Source organism: Amphiprion ocellaris, chromosome 17 (genome assembly GCF_022539595.1).
Source record: "Amphiprion ocellaris isolate individual 3 ecotype Okinawa chromosome 17, ASM2253959v1, whole genome shotgun sequence".
NCBI classification, from domain to species: Eukaryota; Metazoa; Chordata; class Actinopteri; family Pomacentridae; genus Amphiprion; species Amphiprion ocellaris.
Genome location: NC_072782.1, coordinates 19,256,196 through 19,278,103, shown reverse-complemented (window position 1 = coordinate 19,278,103; position 21,908 = coordinate 19,256,196). Strand labels below are relative to the sequence as shown.

The following is a 21,908-nucleotide window of genomic DNA, read 5'->3' as shown; positions in this document are numbered from 1 at the left end:
GTTCCTCTCTAAATGTTGTCTTGACTGACCTACAATCGTGTAAAATGAGCTAAAATTATCACCTCACCTCATTCACATGAATCAGCGCTAAGAGAAGAAGCTCAGAGGGTCTCATCCATCCACTAATGTGAATTAAAGTATTGCATGTTTGCTTAACTGCAACTAACAAAACGAGGCAGTTGGTAAATATTGAAATTCCCTTCGATTGGTGGCCACTCTGTTAAAGCACCAGGTGACCAGGCTCTCCCTATTGATGAGCTACAGATAATCCATCGCATTTCCCTGTAAATAGCTTTGTGCATGAGAAAGGACGGCGGCCCCTCCTCTCCGGGCCGCTCTCATACACACTGAGATGCAGCAGCGGTTTGTCCCAAGGCCATTATAAGGCTGTGTAGCATTAGCCCTTGTTCGGCTACTCCCACCCCATACATACATCTATTCACATTCATTCGGTGGCAGCGCCGCGCCTGCTGCTGCAGCTCATCTGTGTCTGTGGTTTTAGATGGAGCAGAGCAGCTCTCAGCAACCTGCAGCTGTAAAGTCACTGATGTCTCCATGAAGCGTCCACACGCTCGCTGGCCTCCAGAAACACCTGCATCCACGGCCCAGGTACATCTTCACGGCGTGCGCTTGAGGTCGGCTCGGAGGCTACAGCTTTGAACGTGTAACCATAACAACTGCGCTCTGATTGGCTCTCCTGGCACGGGAATTAACAAGGGCCTCGTCCAATCTGAGCGCAGGATGCGCGTTGCGCTGGCAAAACCTCGTGATAACCCAGGCACAGTGATGTGAAAGTGGCGACGTGAGGTGAGCCCGAAGGAAATTACTGGACCCAAAACAAAGCATGAGCGAGGGATAAACTATCCGAAATAAACACGTTTGAATAATGATATTTTAACTGGTGACAAAACATGCCCGGTTTGTCCATCACGCAGTCCATCAGCTGGCGCAGCTGATTTTTTTTCCTCCTCTCTTCTTTGGATTGTGGATTGTGACAAGTAGCAGGACAGCGAGCCAACAGGAGCAGGACTACAACACTTCGCGGGGTTTGTCACTCCGCCGCCTTCCAACGAGAGGTTCCTCCAGTTTTCGCCTGACAGCACACCTCCCCTGGAGCCAAGACGTTGTTCCGCGTAGACCCGGGGTGCCCCAGTCCGAGCAGCGCAGTCCGTGTGGGAAGGTCGGCACTCGGCGTCCTGCAGGCCGGCGACATGATGGTCCACTGTGCCGGGTGCGAACGGCCCATCCTGGACCGGTTCCTCCTCAACGTGCTGGACAGAGCGTGGCACGCTAAGTGTGTCCAATGCTGCGACTGCAACTGCAACCTCACCGAGAAGTGCTTCTCCAGGGACGGAAAGCTCTATTGCAAAATGGACTTTTTCAGGTAACACAGTCTGGATGCAGAGTTCTTGAAAATTGTGCTCCGATTCCAGTGTTGACAGGAAAATAAGCCACGATGGCACAACTTAAGACGACGAAAACATTTCTCGGGATCCAAAAATAATACAAAAATAAGATCAAAATAAATGTATTCTGGCCCTCAGAAAAACTCAAGCCTCCACTTAAATCGTGTGCGCGCAGGGGTCAGGTCATGCGTAAAACCGATTTGTACACAGCTAAAAACTTGCATGTAGTTGAAAAAAAATCACTTTGGATAAATGTAAAAGTATAATTGACACCTAATTGAATTTATAAATCTCTTTTTTTATTCATCTCTAGTGAAATACATTGGATTTACGCAGCATATGGTCTTTTTAAATGGGCCTCTACAGTAATAAAAACGGACATCTAATATTTAATTTCATTGTGTAGCCACGTGTATTGTGTCCTGAGCAATTGTTAAAATCTATTCCCGGCTCCAGACAACTCTTTTTCAAACAGCCATTAGGCTATTAACCGCTTCACAATTCCCAAAAAGTGTTCCAGGTAATTGAGTGATAAGTGAAGCCCTTGTTTGTCCCGCCGCACTCTCGTAGCATCATTTTCATTTGTATGTGTCAGTTATTTTCTCCCAAATTGTCTAATGACATGTAAGACACATCAGCCTTTGTTGGGACGGGCTATTATTGGCCTCGCGCGGCCTTGGCCATCATATTACTGCAGGTCCCATCAAGCGGTGGATTTAAATGGCCAGCCATTAGCCAGGCGAAACAGTAATCACCCTAATGTGTCCATTTGTTGTGTAAGTAGAGTTGTGCCCTTTTCGCTGGGGGAGGCTTGGCCATGCATGAGAAAGGAAGGATAGTGGAGCGATACCATTGCAAATGGAGAGACAAGCCTACATTAGTGTAAAAGCAATGCTGCACAAAAAGAGGGGATCGCTCTCACCCCGATGGCTCCATCCAGGTACAGGAGGCCCGGTGTGAGCCTCCAACATCTGCTGGAGCTCCTTACAGTAATACAATCTTCCGTGCAGGTGGTAAAATAACTGTAAATGCCAGTCAGATCCTCACACTTTTTTTTGAAAGCAAAATTTACAAACACCTTCTCCTTCGCTGCCTCTCTCACTCATCCTGTCAGATCAGGAGGAGGAATTCTGCTGAATTTATTTGGGCTATTTGTGTATCAAATTGATAAGTCTTCCCACCCAGTATTTAAGCGGGTGAATATGGATTAAGAGAAGATTTTCACGCTAAGATGCTCCCACTCTGCTTAATCCTATAATATATCCGTGGCTACAATGTGTTGATTGTCACTAATACGTTTTGCGTGGGGTTATTGTCAGAGCACCTCCATCAAAATTATTAGCTTTTTTTTTCTATCGCCAGTGTTTTTTTTAATTTCACTGTAGACACCGCCATTATTAATACTCCTAAGTCAGTTACATACAGAAAGACAGACTTGCTTTTTGTTTAGTTTTTTGTATGTTTGTTTTAAATATGTTTTCAATATTACTGAACAAAATATAAAATATTTCTATGTGATTATATGGAACTTTACTGCAATTCTTACAAATTCTTCTTCTTCTTCTTCTTCTTCTTCTTCTTCTTCTTCTTCTTCTTCTTATTGTTATTATTATTATTATTATTATTATTATTATTATTATTATTATTATTATTATTATTATTATTATTATTATTATTATTATTACTGTTATTATGCGCTGGTATATGGTAAGTTAGGAGTATTTTAGGTCCTGCGTAATTTGTTTTTTGTTAGGACTGGTGCGACTATAAGTAGTGCTTGATTTGTTTATTCCTAACAAACTAGTATGATTTTTAGAATGTTTTTTATTAAACTAACGCTGATATACAAACATAAAAAGCCAATTTATTTAATCAATGTGGATGTTAAGAGTTATATAAAGGGTTGGTTTGCATAATTTCTAACGGGCCCTTTGTCCACTGCTCTCACTATTTTGTATGTGGAGGCCTAAGTACAATGTTTTCTGTGTCTTTGGGGGGGGAAACACAAATATGAATCCCACAATATTTTTTTTCGTTTTCATCCAGGCGATTTGGCACCAAATGCGCAGGCTGCCTGCAGGGAATCTCACCGAACGACTTGGTCCGCAAAGCGCGCAGCAAGGTGTTCCATCTGAACTGCTTCACCTGCATGGTGTGTAACAAGCAGCTGTCCACGGGAGAGGAACTCTATGTGATAGACGAGAACAAGTTTGTGTGCAAAGAAGATTATTTGAGCTCTGGGGCCATTAAAGAAGTCAACTTGAACTCAGGTAAGCGGGACGGTCATGGGCCTGGCTGTGCGTATTTTTGTTGCGTCCGTGCGTATTTTTGTCCCCATTAAAAAAAAAGCAAAGTACTCTTTGTGAGCATGTTGTTTGCTTAATATCAATGACACATGTGGGTTTTCGTTCTAAAAAATACTTACCTGATGAATAAAATGGCATTTTAATGGCCTTTAAGGAGACAAAAGAAGATAGCAGCGGAGGCTGTAAGATTTTGTTTTTGTTGATCATTGTCAGCTGTCCGTGGAGAGCGTTTCACAGCAATCTTGTGAGCCTAATAGTTTCAATGTTTACCTCCACAGAATAATAGCTTTGTGTTATGGGACGCCAGGGTCCACTGGGGATGAGTATGTTAGTTTGGCCGTGCGTGCTGCTCCTCTTCCCATCGTCTATTGATCCTTACAAAAAGTCCAGGAGGACAGCAGAACCTCTCCACACCCCTTGTTTATAATGGTCATAATTTCTTCTCATCTCCTATATTTATATGTTAATAATTATGTATATAATGGCTTCTGTGACCAGGTGAGGATTTTTGCCTTAAAAGAAAAAACGATCTGTTTCAATTTGGTCATTTTTCATATAATTGTAGGATGCATTTTGCAAAAAAACATAAAAATAAAATGTAAAAAGAAAGCAAGAAAATGAAAGTATTTACTTGTAAGACAGGCGCAAAAATCTCATCCAAACGCTTTTTCATTTCTGATTTTATGAATAATGACAGATTTTGGATGCGTAATAGTCCGTGTTGCCAGTGGAGATCAAAACAGACCCCCCCCCCCCAGCATGACATTTCGGATCGTGACCTTCCTCTTGTTTGTTTTTCCTCCCGCTCCCCAGTGTCGTCGTGTACAGATAGGAGTTTATCGCCGGATCTGCAAGACCCAATACAGGACGACATAAAGGAGACGGACAATTCAACGTCCTCAGATAAGGAAACGAACAATATAGAGAACGAGGAGCAGAACTCGGGGACCAAAAGGCGGGGGCCCCGGACCACCATCAAGGCCAAGCAGCTGGAAACGTTAAAGGCGGCGTTTGTCGCCACGCCGAAACCCACTCGGCACATCCGAGAACAGCTGGCCCAAGAAACGGGACTAAACATGCGGGTGATCCAGGTAAGAAGAGCTGCGTGTTGTTTCTGGTGCCAGTGATGCTGAAAGAGGGTCTTTGTGCGGGTGATGGGGGAGGATCCACCGAGACAAAGACAAATTAGAGACAAATGACGGATTATAAATCAGTGAAATTACCTTTTAATTTTACTGGAATGCAGGAGCATTTAATTGAAGGCCTCATTATCTATTAGAGAAATGTCAAAACATGATGTGGACTATTAGCCGGATATAGATCAGGAGTGAAATGATTCTATATTATCTGTATTTTTGTTGTTTTAAGATGATAAAAGACTAAAAGTATAATAATTGGTTTTTACACAGGAGCCTGTCTGCATTTTTTATCTTTAAAAATAAAGACATAGATAAAACATTCTCAAGCATGTGTTGCTCAGGAAGATAATTTAACAATAGATTGAGATTTTGTGCAATTTTTATATCATTACATAAAGAATAAACTTTATCTTTAAGTTTCTTTAATTTTTTGTCATTTCTAAGACATATTCTTTCACAATTTAATTCTTCTCTTTAATGCAACACTTTTAAAAAATGACTCATTGTTCCCACCTCACACTCTAATTGTTATTATATAACAACTGCTTTAATGTTGGCCTCCAATTTCAGTATTAATATAGGCTGGTCTTTGAATTTCCGATCTAATAGTCCATTTTATTTGTGCTTGAAAACAACAAAAGAGTTGTAATCATTTTGTGCACACAGCTATTTATTTTAGTAATAATATGTTTCACAGAAATGAAATCAGTAAAAGGTTAGCCTTGTTTTTCCTAAATGCAGGAGGATGTAATAAAATAAGGTTTTCTTGAATAATGTTGCTTATTTCGTGCAGGCACCAGCTTATTTCAGTAATAATAGATGCTGCCCACGGTGGAATTTAAGGTTAGCCTTGTTTTGGTCGAATATGAGAGGATTTAATAGAATACGATTTTGTTTAAAGGCATAATTCATGTAGTGCAGACAGCGTTTTATTTCAGCAATATTTCAAGTTGCACAATCATGAAATAACCTTGTTTTTGCCAATTGTAAGAGGAACCCCCCACATATAAACACAAGCGTTTTGTCTCTGTATCTCTGGCTGCCTTTTCATCCACAAACACACACACACACACACACACACACACACACACACACACACACACACACACACACACACACACACACACACACACACACACACACACACACACAGAGGCAGGCTCGCTCAGTGTCTGGGTGCAGACTGTGTCAGGATGATTAGCACCATCTCTGCCAACTGTGTTGTGGCTTTTTGTGCACTCACTGTAATTATCGCTGATTTCACAGATTTACATATCACCCTCCCCTTTTCCCACCTCTCCGCTCTTACTCACTTGCAGCCCATTTCCATCATACACTGTGTGCATCAGTCATTCAATCAATCACTCAGCTAATCGATAGCTCAGCCGGTCGGTCGGTCAGTCCGTCGCTCTGTCCGTGACCCCCCCACCCCCCCCACCCCCATCCCCTCCACCCTCGTGTGTGTTGCCTCGGAGCCAAAATGGAGGCTCTGTTTCGTCATCTCTCCTGCTCGTTCAGTGTGTGTTAAATACCATTGCTCTCAACGCGGGGAGCCCTGTGAGCCACGCTGCTTCTCCAGCATGTGCATGTAATCCCTAAGCAACGCTCTCTCAAGGGAAGCGAGAGCATTTCCATAAAAATGTACCCTACAGTTAGACGATTGTTCTCAATAAGCAGGTGTTGCCTTTGCCGCTGGAGCACAGAGAGCAGAGCCTAAGTGGTTTTAGGTGTTTTTTTTATTATTATTATTATAAGTGTGTGTGTGTGTGTGTGTGTGTGTGTGTGTGTTTTTGTTAATCTGTAGCACAGTGGGATTCTGCCTCTGGTGTAGCCTAGCTGGTGTGAATGTACATCATTATGCAGCACTGATGCAAAGGAGAAACAAGATGTATTATGTGCTTATAATGCAAAGACATTCTTCCATATGGTGTGGGGTTTTTTTGCATTTTCAAAATCCTCCTTTGTTCCTCTTCAAAGAAAGTTTATTTAATCATAGTGATGCTCTGATTTACAGCTTTGCAGTTTATTTTAACTTGCAGCGAGGTGCATAAGGGTGTGTATTGGGGTTTATTTGAGTCACAGGAAAATATCTTTATTGCTGAAAAGTGTTTTTTTTCATGCCATCTATGCATCTCTAAGCTTTCTCTAATTTCTCTCTTTGATCCTTTGTGCTTTCCACACATGTATGTCAAACCGCAGAACAGAAATTCCTCCAGGTGTTACCATTCATTATGTGATAATACTGATTTGATCATACCTTTGTGTTCCGGCATTGCACTGGGGAATGTTACTTTTCCTGTCAAGCATAACTGCATTTTTTTTAAAAAGGCTTTTAACATTTTATTTTTAATGCTGAGTTCCAAGAATTTCCACCTTAATTAAAATAAATGAGGAGAGGCCATAACTAATTGTGTTGCAGTAAATGGAGTTTAAAAAGGGTGCAGAGGTGTCAGAGAAATGGGATCACAATAAGCCAGGAGCAAGGACTTCTTGTTCTTTGTTGGAAATAGTTTTGAAGTTTTTGAATAAAAGCCCTTTCAAGGAAAAAAAGACTTAAAGGCAGCATTTCAAATTTGATGTAAATTGTGGTTTTCAACACAAACTCTGTAACAGTGAACATGAAATGAAATAGATGAGTGAAATGACTTTAAATGAGGAGTTGATCCATATTAATTTGTTTTCAATTCTTGTGCTTCATGCATTGTTCTTGTGTGTGTGTGTGTGTGGGTGTGTGTGTGTGTGTGTGTGTGTGTGTGTGTGTGTGAGATGCAGCCAGCTGAATCTTGTAGTGACTGTGATTAGAGTGGGAATTTTACGGCGACACGGTTTGGTGAGAAGTCTGAGTGAGAGCAGCGATTGGTTGAGCAGAAGAAAGACAAATGTAAACCTGATAACTGCGACCCTCGTCTCTCCGCTTTGTTTTATCAGGTTTGGTTCCAGAATAGAAGATCCAAAGAACGACGGATGAAGCAGCTAAGTGCTCTGGGGGCCCGACGGCACGCCTTCTTCAGGGGCCCGAGGAGGATGCGGCCCCTGGGAGGCAGGATTGAAGATCCAGACATTTTAGGACCCGGGGCCTACGGTTACTATGGAGGTAAGACGTGAATGTTGTCACAAAGCAAGTTTTGCTGCTGCCGTGTCTTTAAATACACTCTATTACTGCGCCTGTGGGGTCTCTTGTAATATTAATGTGCAATTTGGAGCAATGTTTTGTGCAGCAATCACAACAGCAAACTGGGTTTCACTCTCACCTCAAAAATGTGACATAGTGTACCCGAACAATAACCAAACAAATATGATAGCTACAGTTGCTGTATGCTACTGCTGCAGAGTTAATTTGAACATTTGGGGCCACGCCATTTTCTTTAATCTATTCATCATTTGTTCAAAGATACAATTCAGCCTTTAATTTGACTCTAACCTTGGTTAGTCCATTTACATGTTACAGGAAAGAAAGTGAGAAGCTTTTTTTAACTGATCCAAACACAACTTTGCAGTCTGGTTTAGCTCAGTGCTTACAGACGAGTGCAAATCTACTCCATTTAACTGTCAATTACTGACAATAATTAAACAGGAAGGGGAATTAATTTCTAGACAGGAATGAACTACAGCTGCATGATATTGGAAAAAGTGCGATGAATATGAAAATCTACACGATGTTTCACCAGATGAGTTGAATATCTCTATTTGGAAACAATCATTCTACAGTGACTGGGGTGATTTTTTAGATGTGTGCATCTGCATCAAAAAACAAACAAACAAAAAAAAAAAACAATATATTTAAATAAGAGGAAAAAGCCATTTGGAATCTTCCTCTTATGGTTTAACATTAGTAAAGAAGTCCAGACTATTTTTTTTGCTTTGGATGTCATTCAAATCTGACTTTCTGCTCACATACAGAATTTCATGGTGCTGATTTAAATCATGAACAAAATAGTTGTATTTCCTTGTGTGGTGCAGACAGAGAACCTGTTTTAGGTCATGGTTCTGTAGCGACAGTATTTCCACACAACTGTTTATTTTTTGCAACCAAATCTTCTTATTCAGTGTTTCATTTTATTGTGCACATGTGGAGGCTGCATGTCAACAAAGTGCACATTTTGTGAGCAAAGCACCAAAAAACAGGAACCTTTAAATCAGAGTAAATGCTGTTCAGTCAGATAGTATTCCCTTGTTAATTAGTCATGAAAAATGAGAACAGTACAAATGTATCAAGCAGCAAAAAAGTCGTAGCATCGTGTGTTTGGGTTCATTTGTCTTTCTTCACATTGCAGTATCACTATTGCACATGTACACATCACAATGTCGATGCTGGAACAATATATCATGCAGCTTTAATAATCAGACACGTTATAAACAGAGGCAGCAGTGGTGGTACACTTGAATCATACATTTTAGCTCAAAAGACACAATTTATATTTTATTGCTAATTGTATTTTGTACATTTGAGAATGGAGAACTTCAAAAACAGCAAGAGTAAACACTAGTATTCATGAGATCTGAGTCCTGTGTCATTCTGCAACAGAAATGTGTCTCCCTTCTTGTGTCTCTAAAGTTGTTGTTTTTTTGCAAGATGAAGCTTATAACTCATAAGCATCAGAGCATCATTCTCTTTCTTAAAAGTTGCAAATGTTCATCCTTGAAAACAGCTTTCTCCAACAAACTATGAAGATAAAGCCAATTTTTCAAAAAAATATATTGGAATTTGGTTACAAATTGCAAGAAATGAACAGCAGATACATAAAGTTTGAGAAGATTCTGAAGAAGTTCACTCCACTAACAATAGGCCAGCATACAGCTTCATTTCAGTGCAGTATAACCTTTACAGTGTGAGCTATATATACCTAGCAGCAGCATTTGTAGCAATAAAGTTGTCATGAAATGATATCTTACAGCTGGTTTAAATGTGGTGAAAATGCACAGAACAGTCAGTACATTCATTCACTGCTCACACTGCTGCAGATTGAACATTTATGTGCTTAGATCATGGTTTAAAAAAGCCGATTCGATTTTGATTTCTAAGAACATTTTATTTTGATTTCGCCAAGCATTAGGATTTCAGACAGGAGATGTAGGTGTAGCTGGTTTGTTGTTCTCGAAGTGTGAAATTGAAAGTGGATATAAAGAAAAGCTATTTTCTTTACACTGTTTTTTTCAACCACGTGTGCTACAACTGAACCTCCAGTTGATGTAATGACACATTCAAATCAATATCCTTTTAAAAATGCTCGTAAAGGCCACTTGAGAAAAAATTGGGCTATTGTATGGAGAAAAAATAATTTTGAGACAATAGCAGGTGGGCAGGAGATAACAACATAGCGCTAACACTACATCAGCCTCATGCTGAACTGCAGGAATAAACCAGATGCACCTGTCATGCATATCAGCAGTTTGTTTTTGATGGACAGTCTGAGAGCCACGGTTTCTATACAGCTCCTGCACATCTACCTGAAGGGCCCTGGCATTGAGGATACAATAAACTGGAGCCGTCAAGGCTGCAACGCAGGGTGTGGGAGGGGAAAACAGAGGACAAAACCTCCATCCCTCGCTCTCATCTCTCTTGCTTTCTTCGCACGTTGCTTTTCACACCCTTTTGTGCCACAGCAGCACAGGCCAGCCTGCTCGCCTTTATCTGAGCGGCTGCCTCCCTGTGTTCCTGCACCGCTGTTCGGAGGCAGGAATGCCTGTGTGTGGTATGATGCGTCTGCATGTGTGAGTGTAATTATAGTTTGCAGAGCTAACACTCCCCTCAGCACCCACCCTTGCCCGTCTCCCTCCCTTTCCAACTCTCACACACCAAAAGACGAGCTTGTTGCTTATTCTCAAGGTCGGCCGAAGTAGCAGGGGCCTGTTTGTGAGATCAAATAATTAGCTTGCTCGTGGAAATCATGTCAGCTTTTATTGTTTCTACTGAATATTTCCAAAAGCAACTGCAAATAATTGTGCTGTGCTGTGATTAGGTGATGCATTTCTTGATGTGTGACCTGTGAGCTCCACATTGTCCCTGTTTACACTGGGACAGGAATGAGGAGAACATATGGTGAGAGTGAAAAAAATGCTAGAGCAACATCTGTGGGAGCTGGGATAAACTGCGCCATCGATCTCAGTTCAAGGTGCTGCTGGAACACAATGGATTTCATGTTACTGAGGGGATCTGGAACAAGAATATAGAAGTGGTGGGAAGCAGAAGGCAGGTAGAGGTTTGTAGATGTTAATGGATGCAAACAGTCTACAAAGTAACTGGCTACATGTGGAGAAAGTGAATCCTTTTTTAAAAATGTTTCTCCTTTTTATGATAAACAACTCATGAATGTGTTTGAGAATTGCCTTCCATTTTAACACCACTGAAGTCTTACTGTGAGGACGACACTGTGGCGCAGTAGTCACCTCACAGCAGCAAGACTCTGGCTTTCAACTGGTTTGCATGTCCTCCCTGTAGATGTGTTGATTTTCTCTCGGGCTGCAACCAGCTACTTCATTTATCTGTTGGTTATTTTTTCAATAATCAATTTGTTGTTTGGTCAAATGTCTTGTTTTGTGAACAACCCAAAGATATTCAGTTTACTGTCACATAGGAGGTAAGAAACCTGAAAATATTCAAATTTAAGAAGCTGGTAATAGATAATTTTTACTTTTTTTGCTTAAAAATGATTCAGTTTAATTAATACATCAATGAATCGTTGCAGCTCTAGTTTTCTCCCACAGTCCACAGACATTCACATTAGGTTAACTGCTGATACTAAACTGGCTGTGGTTGTATCCCACCTGTCACCAAATGTCAACTGGGATGAGCTGCAGCAGCAGTGACCCTCTACAGGATGAAGCCGTATAGCTGACAGATGGATGGATGGATGGATGCTGCTGATTGTTACTTGCTTTTAGACTGTGGCTGGGTGAATGAGTAATTGTCCGGTCCGACTGGATATATAGAAGTGCCTGGGTTTGAGCGATCAGCCCTTGGTTGAAGATTAATTCAACATGTCTGTTAAATATGAGGCAACAGCCTGCAGCTGGTTAGCTTAGAGCTGAGCATAAAAGCTGGCAACAAGAGGAAACATCTAGCATGGCTCTGTTGTAAGATCAAGGCCTTGTCCACTTCAATGTGGAGATTTTGCAGAATCTTAACCCCATTAAAACAGAGATTTAGCTCATTAAAAGTGAGATTCTTTGCAACTCTGGTTTATGAACATATGTGTGGACGCGCAAAACGGAGTTCGGGAAAAGATGCTATCTGAAGTCAGTTAACGCATGCCCACTCTTGCTTTGTTTACTGAGCATGTGGCTGAAACAACAACAACAATGGTGGATCTGTACCAGTTTCTTTACAAGTGTACAGTTTAACTTGGAGCATCACTTCACTGAAACAATAAAGTTGCTGTCATGTCCAGTATTGGTCCACAGTATTTGCTGTTTAAAGTCTGCATAAATTCTAATCAACAGTCTTCTGTTGTATTTGAATTGTATTATTGATATACTTCAAATGCTTCCTAGACCATTTTTAAGTCATTTTTGCATTCTTGTGTGTAGGGACACATTTTGTAAAATGGTGATTATCATGTGAACAGAAATTTCTTTTAAATAAGGGGAGAAAATATTCATCTTAAAGCATATCTGTATACGTGTGGATAAGGCTTAATCTGCATGTCTTCGTTAAAGATTAAAGCTGATTAATTAACATGCTGTTTCTAGTTTTTTGTAATGTGCACTGTAACAAATTTCCCTGGAAAACTACTTTGAAAGTGTTGGTGAATATGGTAACTAGACTTTCCAATAATATACTGTATTTATATAATGTTGCCTGTAATCAACATAAACTGTGAATTGCTACATTAAATAACAATCCGTGGTTAATTCTTATGATTTATGACAATTGAGGACCCTGATTAATACTGAAAAATGTAGCACTTAATGGAGCATAAAGAATAAAGCAAGTATGAAAATTGTAGTCTATTAAATATTTTTTTAAAACCACATAAGAATGATTTAATATAATGTAAAAAAGAAGACAATGTAAAAACACCTATCTCTTGGCATCAGTGTGACGTTATCAATGATATTCTTCGGTTCCTAAATCAAGTTGCCACTCCAAAGAGTCCTTTGTGAACTGTTGTGTTCACTTTTTACAGCAGTCTGCTGTTAAGGGTCATTCCTGTTATTGGATTCAAAAACAGATTTTACCATTTATATCCACATTTTGGAAAACGTTAGACTGCTGTTGGATTTAGCTGTGCTTTTACAGTGAAAGCGTTGCTTTGCTGTTGTAGAGAATTATATGCTGGACTATTACTTGGATATATGCTGTGACTTGCTGGAGTCGCTGCTGGTTGCCTGGCAACCCCACAGTGTCAGCATCCCTATGAAAAGATTAAAGAAACATGATATAATGTGACTTCATGAGCTCTAGAGGTGCTGATGGGTAGATCTTGTTATCTCTGGACAGAGCCAGGCTAGCTGTTCCCCTTTTCCTAGTTTTCGTGCTTAGCTAAGCTAAGCTAACTGCCTCCTGGCTGTAGTAGATATTTGTTGTCTGATTGTTCTGGCAAGAAAAGGAATGAGTGTATTTTTCTTACAGGCTTCAGTGCCTCTCTAAAATACCAAACTGACCATGTGCATGCATATCTGAGAGAATGTAAGAGAAGTACAGCAGCTGGTTGCTTAATTTGTTTTGATGGATTCAGATTCACTCTGCTTGGAAACAATAAAGGAGAATATTGTCCATATTATACATACCTGTTTTATCATTTGGGGTTTATTAGTCCTGATTCTTAGATCATTTGTGTTTGAGATATCTGTCTCCACTTCACAGTAAATGGAGCAAATTGAATTTCAATTTAGATGCTTACAGCAGTGAAGTTTCATTTTAAAAATTCAACAGCTACATAACGAAATAAGAAATAACCCTTTTGAAAACTGGTCACTGTGAAGTCTATTAATTATCCAGACAATAGGGAACACTGCTTCTGAAGATACATCTAAATCTTTCAAGACAGAATCCTACTATACAGACACAAATGAGAATATACAGTTCTGTACCTGCAGACGTCAAACATGAGCAGGAGCTGAACTGAATCCTCTCTGAGGCATAAACATGCCACTCAGCATCATACAGTAGCTAGAAAATGGTTGTTAATCCAAGTGTGTGTTGGAGATTTACTGTGAAACCAACAAATTTGAGAGTAGATTCAGTTATTAATGTGTCAGTTACTCGCTGCAGCACTTTGAACTAAATTCAAACAAGAAGGAACACAGTCATTGGTCAGACTTTGCTTAAATATTTCCGAAGAGGAGAGTTTTAAATCTAAAGGATTTACAGCAGTATATTTAGTCACTAGCTATAATAGATATTCATTGAGTTTTAGCCTGACTGATTTAACTGTTAAACAATAATTTTTACATACATTTTGTGCAGCCTACCAACTCTGGTGGTTGGTGTTTGTGGTTTTAAATAAAAATGACAACAAACCTGATTTCTACAGACCGTAGAAGCCATTTTCCCTGCGTGTTACATACATGTGTCTACTTTAGCGTAGATCTCCTTAATGATTTGCTCACGTATAAGCAGACCTAATGTGTTTTGACATGCCGTTTCTTGTCTTGTGATCCCGCACAATGGACGTCACAGTAAAGATGAAAATAGCGTGGGGTGAACGTGCCACCACCACCACCACTGATGTGACATATGTGCAAACTGCATGGATGGGCCAACATTACTGTGGCTAGAAATGTAGCAGCAGTAACATCATGTCAAGATGAAACCGAGAACTGAAGAGGAGTCGCTGCAAAGCTTAAAGCACTCTGAGGGGGCCAAAGCTGTGCAGGGAGGTGAAATTAAAAGTGAAAAAATAATCCACACAGTTAATCAACTAGTCAACGTGGGGATCATTTCTCATTGTTCTCTTGTTCCAGCCTCTAAAATCTGAGTATTTTTTTTGCCTTTTCTTGGTTTATTTTATTGTGATTTGAATGCTTTTGTGTTTTGGATTCTTGCTTGGGCAAAATAAGCAGGACAAAGACGTAAAATTGTTGCACTATTTTCTGACATTTCGTAGACCAAATGATTAACACTCTGAACCCCCTCTTTCATTGCAATCTAAAGTCCTGCACTTCTATGGAAACAGCATCAACCACTGCTAGAAGTGGAGAGAACTCAGAAATGCCATATGTGCAGTATGACACAGTTAGAATGCCATAAATCATAAAAACTAAAAGTTTAAGACTAAACATAATTTGTTTTGCAAAAAAATTAAAAACCTTGAATAAACATGTAAAACAGCTGGAACTGTCTGAAGGTTAAAAATCCAACTATTCTTTTTACACTTTTGAAGTTTTTTTTTGGCCTTTATTATATAGGACAGTGGAGAGAGAGACAGGAAATGTGGATAGAAGAATGGGGGAAAGACATGCAGTAAATGGCCATGGGCTGGACTGGAACCCATGACCGCTGCATCAGGGACTACAGCCCCTGTTTATGGGTCACCAACTCAGCCAGTTGAGCTATCTGGGCTCCCATTTTGATGATATTTTAAAGAGCAAATACTTTTCAAACTTGTTGGCAGGTTTAAAAGTTCTGAGGGTTAACAAGAAATATCATCTTCACATCACTCTTTACTGAAAAGATTTCTTTCTTCTGAACTGAACTATAAAAATAAAGTAGATAAATCTGTGTAGCTCAAGAAACAACCACAGCCCAGTGAAAAACTGGGTGCTGGAAGCTGTATCAGACCTGACAGAGAGATGCAGCTGACAGGACCTGGCAGGGCTGCAGGGGAGGCTGGAATCTCATTTTGGAATTCCTCATCCAAATCCAGAAGTTTCAGCAGGGGAATCCATCGAGGTGCACGCATGGCTGCGAGCTGAGTGAGAGAGGGAGATGAATGCAGTGTGTAAAAGGCGAGAGAACTGAGGTGGAGAGGTGTGGAGTTGTTTATACACTCAAATGAGGCTGTTGGAGACCGGTTGGTTGGAAATTGGACATGATCAATTTCACCACTTAGGTAGGGGTGGAGCTGTGTGTGTAACTGCACGCTGCTCCGGGGAGCTGTGCGCCTTTTATGCAAGTCTTCGATAGGAAGTCTAACCCCATGTGTTCTCCGGTCCCTCCACAGAATACCAAGGTGACTACTACGGACCAGGAAGCAACTACGACTTCTTCCCCCACGGCCCTCCGTCCTCACAGGCTCAGTCTCCAGCTGAGTCCCCCTACATTCTGGGATCTGGAGCCATGGAGGGATCAGGTCACCACCCTTCAGAAGACCAAAGGTTCACGGACATGATCTCCCATGCAGAAACCCCCAGTCCAGAGCCGGGCTTACCGAGCTCTCTGCAGGCCGTCCCAGGGGAGGCATACGGGGGCGGACCCAGTCCTCCTTTCTCCTTGGCCAGTAACTCCAGCTACAGCGCTCCAATGTCCCACCAAGGCCAGGAGATGGGAGAAACCACAGCCTGGTAAAGGACAAGAAGACACAGGGACCATTCCTGGGCTGAGTGTTGGCCTAGTTAATTCAGGAGACAAATAAAAAAACAAACAAAAAAAAAAGACATTGTGGGGTGAAAAGTACAGCTGAAGTTTCTACAGAGGACTTTTTAAAATCATGAACTGATTTTCACAGTTGACAAACTGAATCAAGAGTGGGATAGCTTGCAGGAAAAAGTAATAGTCGCTGCCCAGTAGACACTCCAAAGCATACCCCTTCCTGGATTACTGGACTTGAAAGACTCAAAAAATAAATTTTAAAAATGTGCGATTCCATCCAGCAAAAATGCTTCTCGCCATCCCCTTGTTGTTAACAAAGGTATCTTCTAATGAACACATTAGAGAGAAACGCCAAAGGGGACATGTTTGGTTTTCTTAATTTCCCTCCACATTTTTTTTACAATGTTGCTTCCAAGCAATTATTTCTTTCCTCATTCTAATGCTAGGTTACCACTCTACCCTCAGTATTACAAAGACAACGGTTCTGATACATGCTTTAATGTTCACACAAACACTCCATCATATGTTATGTCAAACACGTTGCTCATTTTAAACTCGTGTGAGACGTTATGTCAAATCAAAGGCTGCTGCTTGATAGACACACACTCACCTCTGGCACGACTCGCTCTTGCACACATCTCGGCTATAGTCCCTTAATGCTCAAAAAGTGTTCTTGATCGTAGCTTAAAAAAGGATGTCTATACCATTATTCAAAACATGGACACAATTATACAGACACTTGTACTCACTGCACACACACACACACACACACACACACACACACACACACACACACGTACACACACAAATCTCACACCCATCCAGGCGGCCCTGATAGTTCTGCTCCACACACTGCTTCACCTGACCTTCCTTTTGTTACTGTCCCTTTTAAAAAACATGTTTTAATGGAAATGATTTTCAAAAGAACATTGAACCCATAATGGAGAATGTCCTTCAGCAGCTGAGGTCTCCTTCCTCTAAAGAGAGAAAACAAAAGAGGGGGCAGACAACATCTGTGACATTACCACTGTCTGCGCTGAAGCACTCGTTGCCATCTAGTGGCCATCAGGCGTGCAGAATTCCAAATCAGCTCCGAGCAGCACAGTCTGGCTGGGGATGTGAACGTCTTCGTAATTCACAGGACAAATTCTCCAAATTTTTAAATCTTCTTTTTATTGTGCAGATCAGGGTCACGCGTCATCACGGCTGCTACTTCAAAAGTCAGTCTTTACATATTAAAGGGAAGCAAACAAATTCCACCCCCATATTTTCCTATTTCAGCTCAGTCTTTAAGCACAACATACACAACATATGTCACACAAAACACATCTTGTAATGCTGTCTGTCCACAATGAGTTAGCTGAAATATTGTTTTCAGATCAGATTTGTGTTTCTTTTGGACATTGTATAAGATCTAGAAAGAATGTGTCTTATTTCTGATTCACGGAGATATTCTTGGATACAAACGTGAGTGTGTGGGTGCCTGAATGTGGATGCTTGGAGGTGTGTGTGCTCATGTGTGTGTGTTTAAGGGGGAAAAGGGGCAAGGCTGTATTATGTCTATGTAAATAGCACTGGTAATAAAACCTTCTCTTACAAGTTGAAGAGGTGGCTTTCTCGTTTTGTATCTTCACACGTCTATTTTCTTCTTTTTATAGAAATGGAAAGTAACCCATTGTGGTATGATTTTAAGGTAGTTGTTCTTCAAATTTCCATTTTATTCCACTTTTTATTTCTTTTCCACCACATTTCAAAGGGAATCCTGCACACTTAACTCCACTACGCCTATTTAAAATTTACTTTGCTCATTAGGATTTTAAAATGAGACATAAGCTTGTAAAATATGATGCATTGCTGTAAAACTAACAGCCCAACAGTATATAAAGTAGTTCAAATTAGCTCTATTCCAACAAGCTAAACCTCATAAATGCTGTACTCTGAAAGCTAATGAGTTGTAAAAACGGTTCTGACTTTACTGGTATTGATTTTTTAAAAAAGTAATTTATTATGGATTTATAGATTAATTACAACTTTTGGGTTGCTAGACTTTCAAATATAAATTTGAGTAGCATCTATTTCTTTGTAAAACTCCATCTCACTTTATGAGAACATTTTTCAGCACTTATTTTACAGATAAAACTACATCAAATCTGCTGTCACTGATTTCTTTTTGGCCATTTGAGGGCAGCACAATGTAATGCAAATCTAACATATTATTAACTTAGAGACTTGGGTTGATAAAAAGACTTGCACATAGCTGCTTCATTCCAAAGTTCATCTGGATTCATGTTTACAATATTCACTTTTCTTATAGCGCTATTTCTCTCCACTCCTGAGTAAACTCTCTGGCATTTAAGTTGCTAAATGCAGCAACAAGCAGCAAGTTGCTAACTTTGTCATTCTGATATTTGTTGTGGAAATAGTGTATACTTGCTTTATATGAGTTTTTTAAAAATTGAAAACAGCTGCCTGCAGTTAGAAAAGTAACTGATGAGAGCAGTAAGACTGAACCATATATCTCTTACAGATCTGAAAAGAAATGCAGACTTGGATGATAATTCTCTGTCAGTTTTTGTGAATTTTGAAGTATCACATTAGAAGGACAAAATAAAGTCAGCAAAATGGGGGAAAGAGCAAAAATATATATTTTTTAAATTGAAAATAGTGTTTATTTTATGGGCTGCATTGTGGTTTGGTGGCTGGCACTTTTGTCTTACAGCTGGAAGATCCCCGGTTCACATCTCTGCCTTCCCGGATCTTTCTGCATGGAGTTTGCATCTTCTTACTGTGCATTCGTGGGTTTTCTCCGGGCACTCTGGCTTCCTCCCACAGTCCAAAAACATGCTGAGTTTAGTTGGTAATTCTAAATGGTCCATAGGTGTAAATGTGAGTGTGACTGTTTGTCTCTACATGTAGCCCTGTGATAGACTGGTGACCTGTCCCTGTCTTCACCATAAGTCAGCTGGGATAGACTCCAGCCCCCCCGTGACCCTAATGAAGATTAAGCGATGTATAGATAATGGATGGATGGATGGATGTTTCTTTTTTACTTTTATTGTTTGATTTTTTTGAAAAGAGTTCATATGCATCAGAGAAGATGGAAATGTTTTTTTTTTTTTCAAATAAGTTCTGATCGAATGAAAATTACTTATCAGTTGTTTCTTGTGATGTCTTCACCTTCAAACAGAATAACACCTGGCCAATGGCAGCTGACGTGATGGAAAATTTACTACGTTCCTGACAGACAACAGTTCCTAACAATTCAAAAGACCCCTCTCTATTTTGTTTTGTATGCACCAAAATTTAGTTTCTTCCTCTTCTTCTCATAGAGTTCACTGATTGGCAAACAACTGTGCTGCACTGACATTGTATACCAGTATGAGTTTTAGTGTGTCAGTATAGCATGTGATATATATATATGAAACCTTAGTATGAACCCAAAAGTTTGTGAAGAGCATGCTATTTCTGGGGGAAATTCTAATATGCAAGCACTGTTCCGGCGTTGAATATAATACAATGCAACGTAGTAATGATGAACATAATGAACAATAGTGGACAGTAACCAAGACAACTCAGCTCAAATGTCTCTCACACTTTAATCTAAGTCTGATGTTTCATTTCCACCCAGGATGGAAATGCTGTGTGATGAGCTTAAAATTTTATTTGATGTGAGGCAAGTAGATGCCAGTGGAGTAAAAGAGAATGAGTGTTGATGGGTTGGTTGGTATTCAGGAAAATATGCGTTATTACACTGAGTAGTGCAACTGAGAAGTCACACATTGTGGCTTTTCTCACACAATAGTGTGTTTACACACACTGCATGGTATGGGATTTCAATCACGACCTTGATTTTGCTTCTGGTTTCTTCTACTCTAATTACTCAGCCTGGTTTATTTGCTCCAATACAGTTAATAGAAACATGCCAAATTCATTTATTTTTTATTTTTTAAAAGTTCTCTTCAAATTGGAAACATGGCAATGGAAAACTGCTGGAAAGGACACTGATGAGACAGGTGAGAGTGAACCACCACCTTCTGCAGACCTGAAAAGAACAGCACAGAATCACTCCCAGTAAGAATCACAACTTTGAAGACAATTCCTGACAATTTCCCTCCATTTTTCTTTTGAAGTTGGAGAAAACTCTTAAAGGTAGTTTTAGTAAGTGGCAAACACCTGTCCTGTGTTCCAGATTGCATACTTTTTCTTTTTTCCTTGCAGTACATACTAGGCTGCATTTACAAAATATGTGAGGATGCATGTGGTTTGATCATCTTTCCCATATATTCGTCACAGTCTGCAGTCCTGTGATCAGTTTGTGTTTTCTCAGTGGCTCAGGCTTGTTCCTCGAGCGAGACACTGATACATCTACAGAACCTTGTGGGTCAAAAAGACCCAAAAAAAAGCATGCTACCTTGCAAACTGCTAAATGTAACTGAACGTAGTAGGACCTCATAGTATTTTTGGCACACTGCATTTCACATATTATGGATTGGGACATACTAGGCAGTATGGCTGTAGACATCCACTCCTGCTTTTATTTCTTCTTTTCTGTTTATTACAGCAATGTAATTCTATGCAGCCAAGTGTCTATTCAAACATAACTAAACCGTTCCTTTGTGTAGAATGGTCTGATTGCACCTCATTGTCAAAAACAATCTGGCTTGTTTGTATTTGTTTAAACCAATCACAATCGTTCAGGGAAGAATACAACTACATGTTTCCTCAAAGTACTGACAGATGGATTTGTTGTAGTGGAATATTTGTAAGAAAGTAGGCGAGCACTATCTTTTAAATGGTAAATTCATTGACAAAAAAAAGCAGAGCTGCCTTACTGCATGATCCAAGTCTTCGCAAAATTTTCCAGTCTGGTAAGCTGATGCTTAGAGGTTGTTGTTGTTTCCGGTAGTGAAGTAAATTTTGAAAACACTAACACATAATTTGTGGAGGAGGAGGGGAAACCAGTGTGAAAGGTGCACAGTAGCAGGCAGCTAAAACTGTGATCTATAGCCGGTAAGTCAGACTAATTCACCAGAGCAGTCAGTGGAAACAAGCCTAATTTTATTTCCTTACTTAGATTTTTTGCTTGACCGTTATATGGAAAGTACTTCAATAATTTCTTAGTATAAAAAATACTTATTTCTGCAGCTTTAAGTTAAATAATGAATGCATCTTTTAGCTTGTAGCTATGTTTTTAGTGGTTCTGTATTCATTTAAAATGTACCATGAGCATGACGATGAAGAAAGCATGAATTAAAAACTCTTGTCCATCCCTTTATCCTCACTAATAGTAGTGGAGGCTGAGCTTTTCCTAAGGCCCTGAGGCACAGACCCAGCACAAGAAATTCCCCTCTTGCATGAGGCTGACTCCAGACCAGTGCCTTTGAGCAGCCCTGTCCCTCTCCGGGTCCCTTGACCCCCACCTTCTCATCCCCTTATCCTCTTCTTTATCCCCTCCTCTGACTCCTCATCCCCTCCTCTCTCAGTGGGGCCAGGTGGGCAGATGTGGCCCAGGTCTGCAGTAATTTTCCCCCTGACTGGTTTTAATGTAAAGGGTAATGTGAGAGGAGACAGGCAGACACTATGT

The 21,908-nt window shown here is 40.2% G+C and overlaps 1 protein-coding gene across 1 annotated transcript; it reads left to right on the top strand.

Moving 5' to 3' along the window:
- The first annotated feature begins 611 nt into the window (after nucleotides 1-611).
- Nucleotides 612-17,929, top strand: lhx5 (LIM homeobox 5). The gene is made up of 5 exons (XM_023280425.3): nucleotides 612-1,384; nucleotides 3,453-3,676; nucleotides 4,526-4,803; nucleotides 7,780-7,945; nucleotides 15,957-17,929. The coding sequence occupies exons 1-5, from the start codon at nucleotides 1,212-1,214 to the stop codon at nucleotides 16,298-16,300; spliced, it is 1,185 nt and encodes a 394-aa protein (XP_023136193.1). The 5' UTR covers nucleotides 612-1,211; the 3' UTR covers nucleotides 16,301-17,929.
- The last annotated feature ends 3,979 nt before the right edge of the window (nucleotides 17,930-21,908 follow it).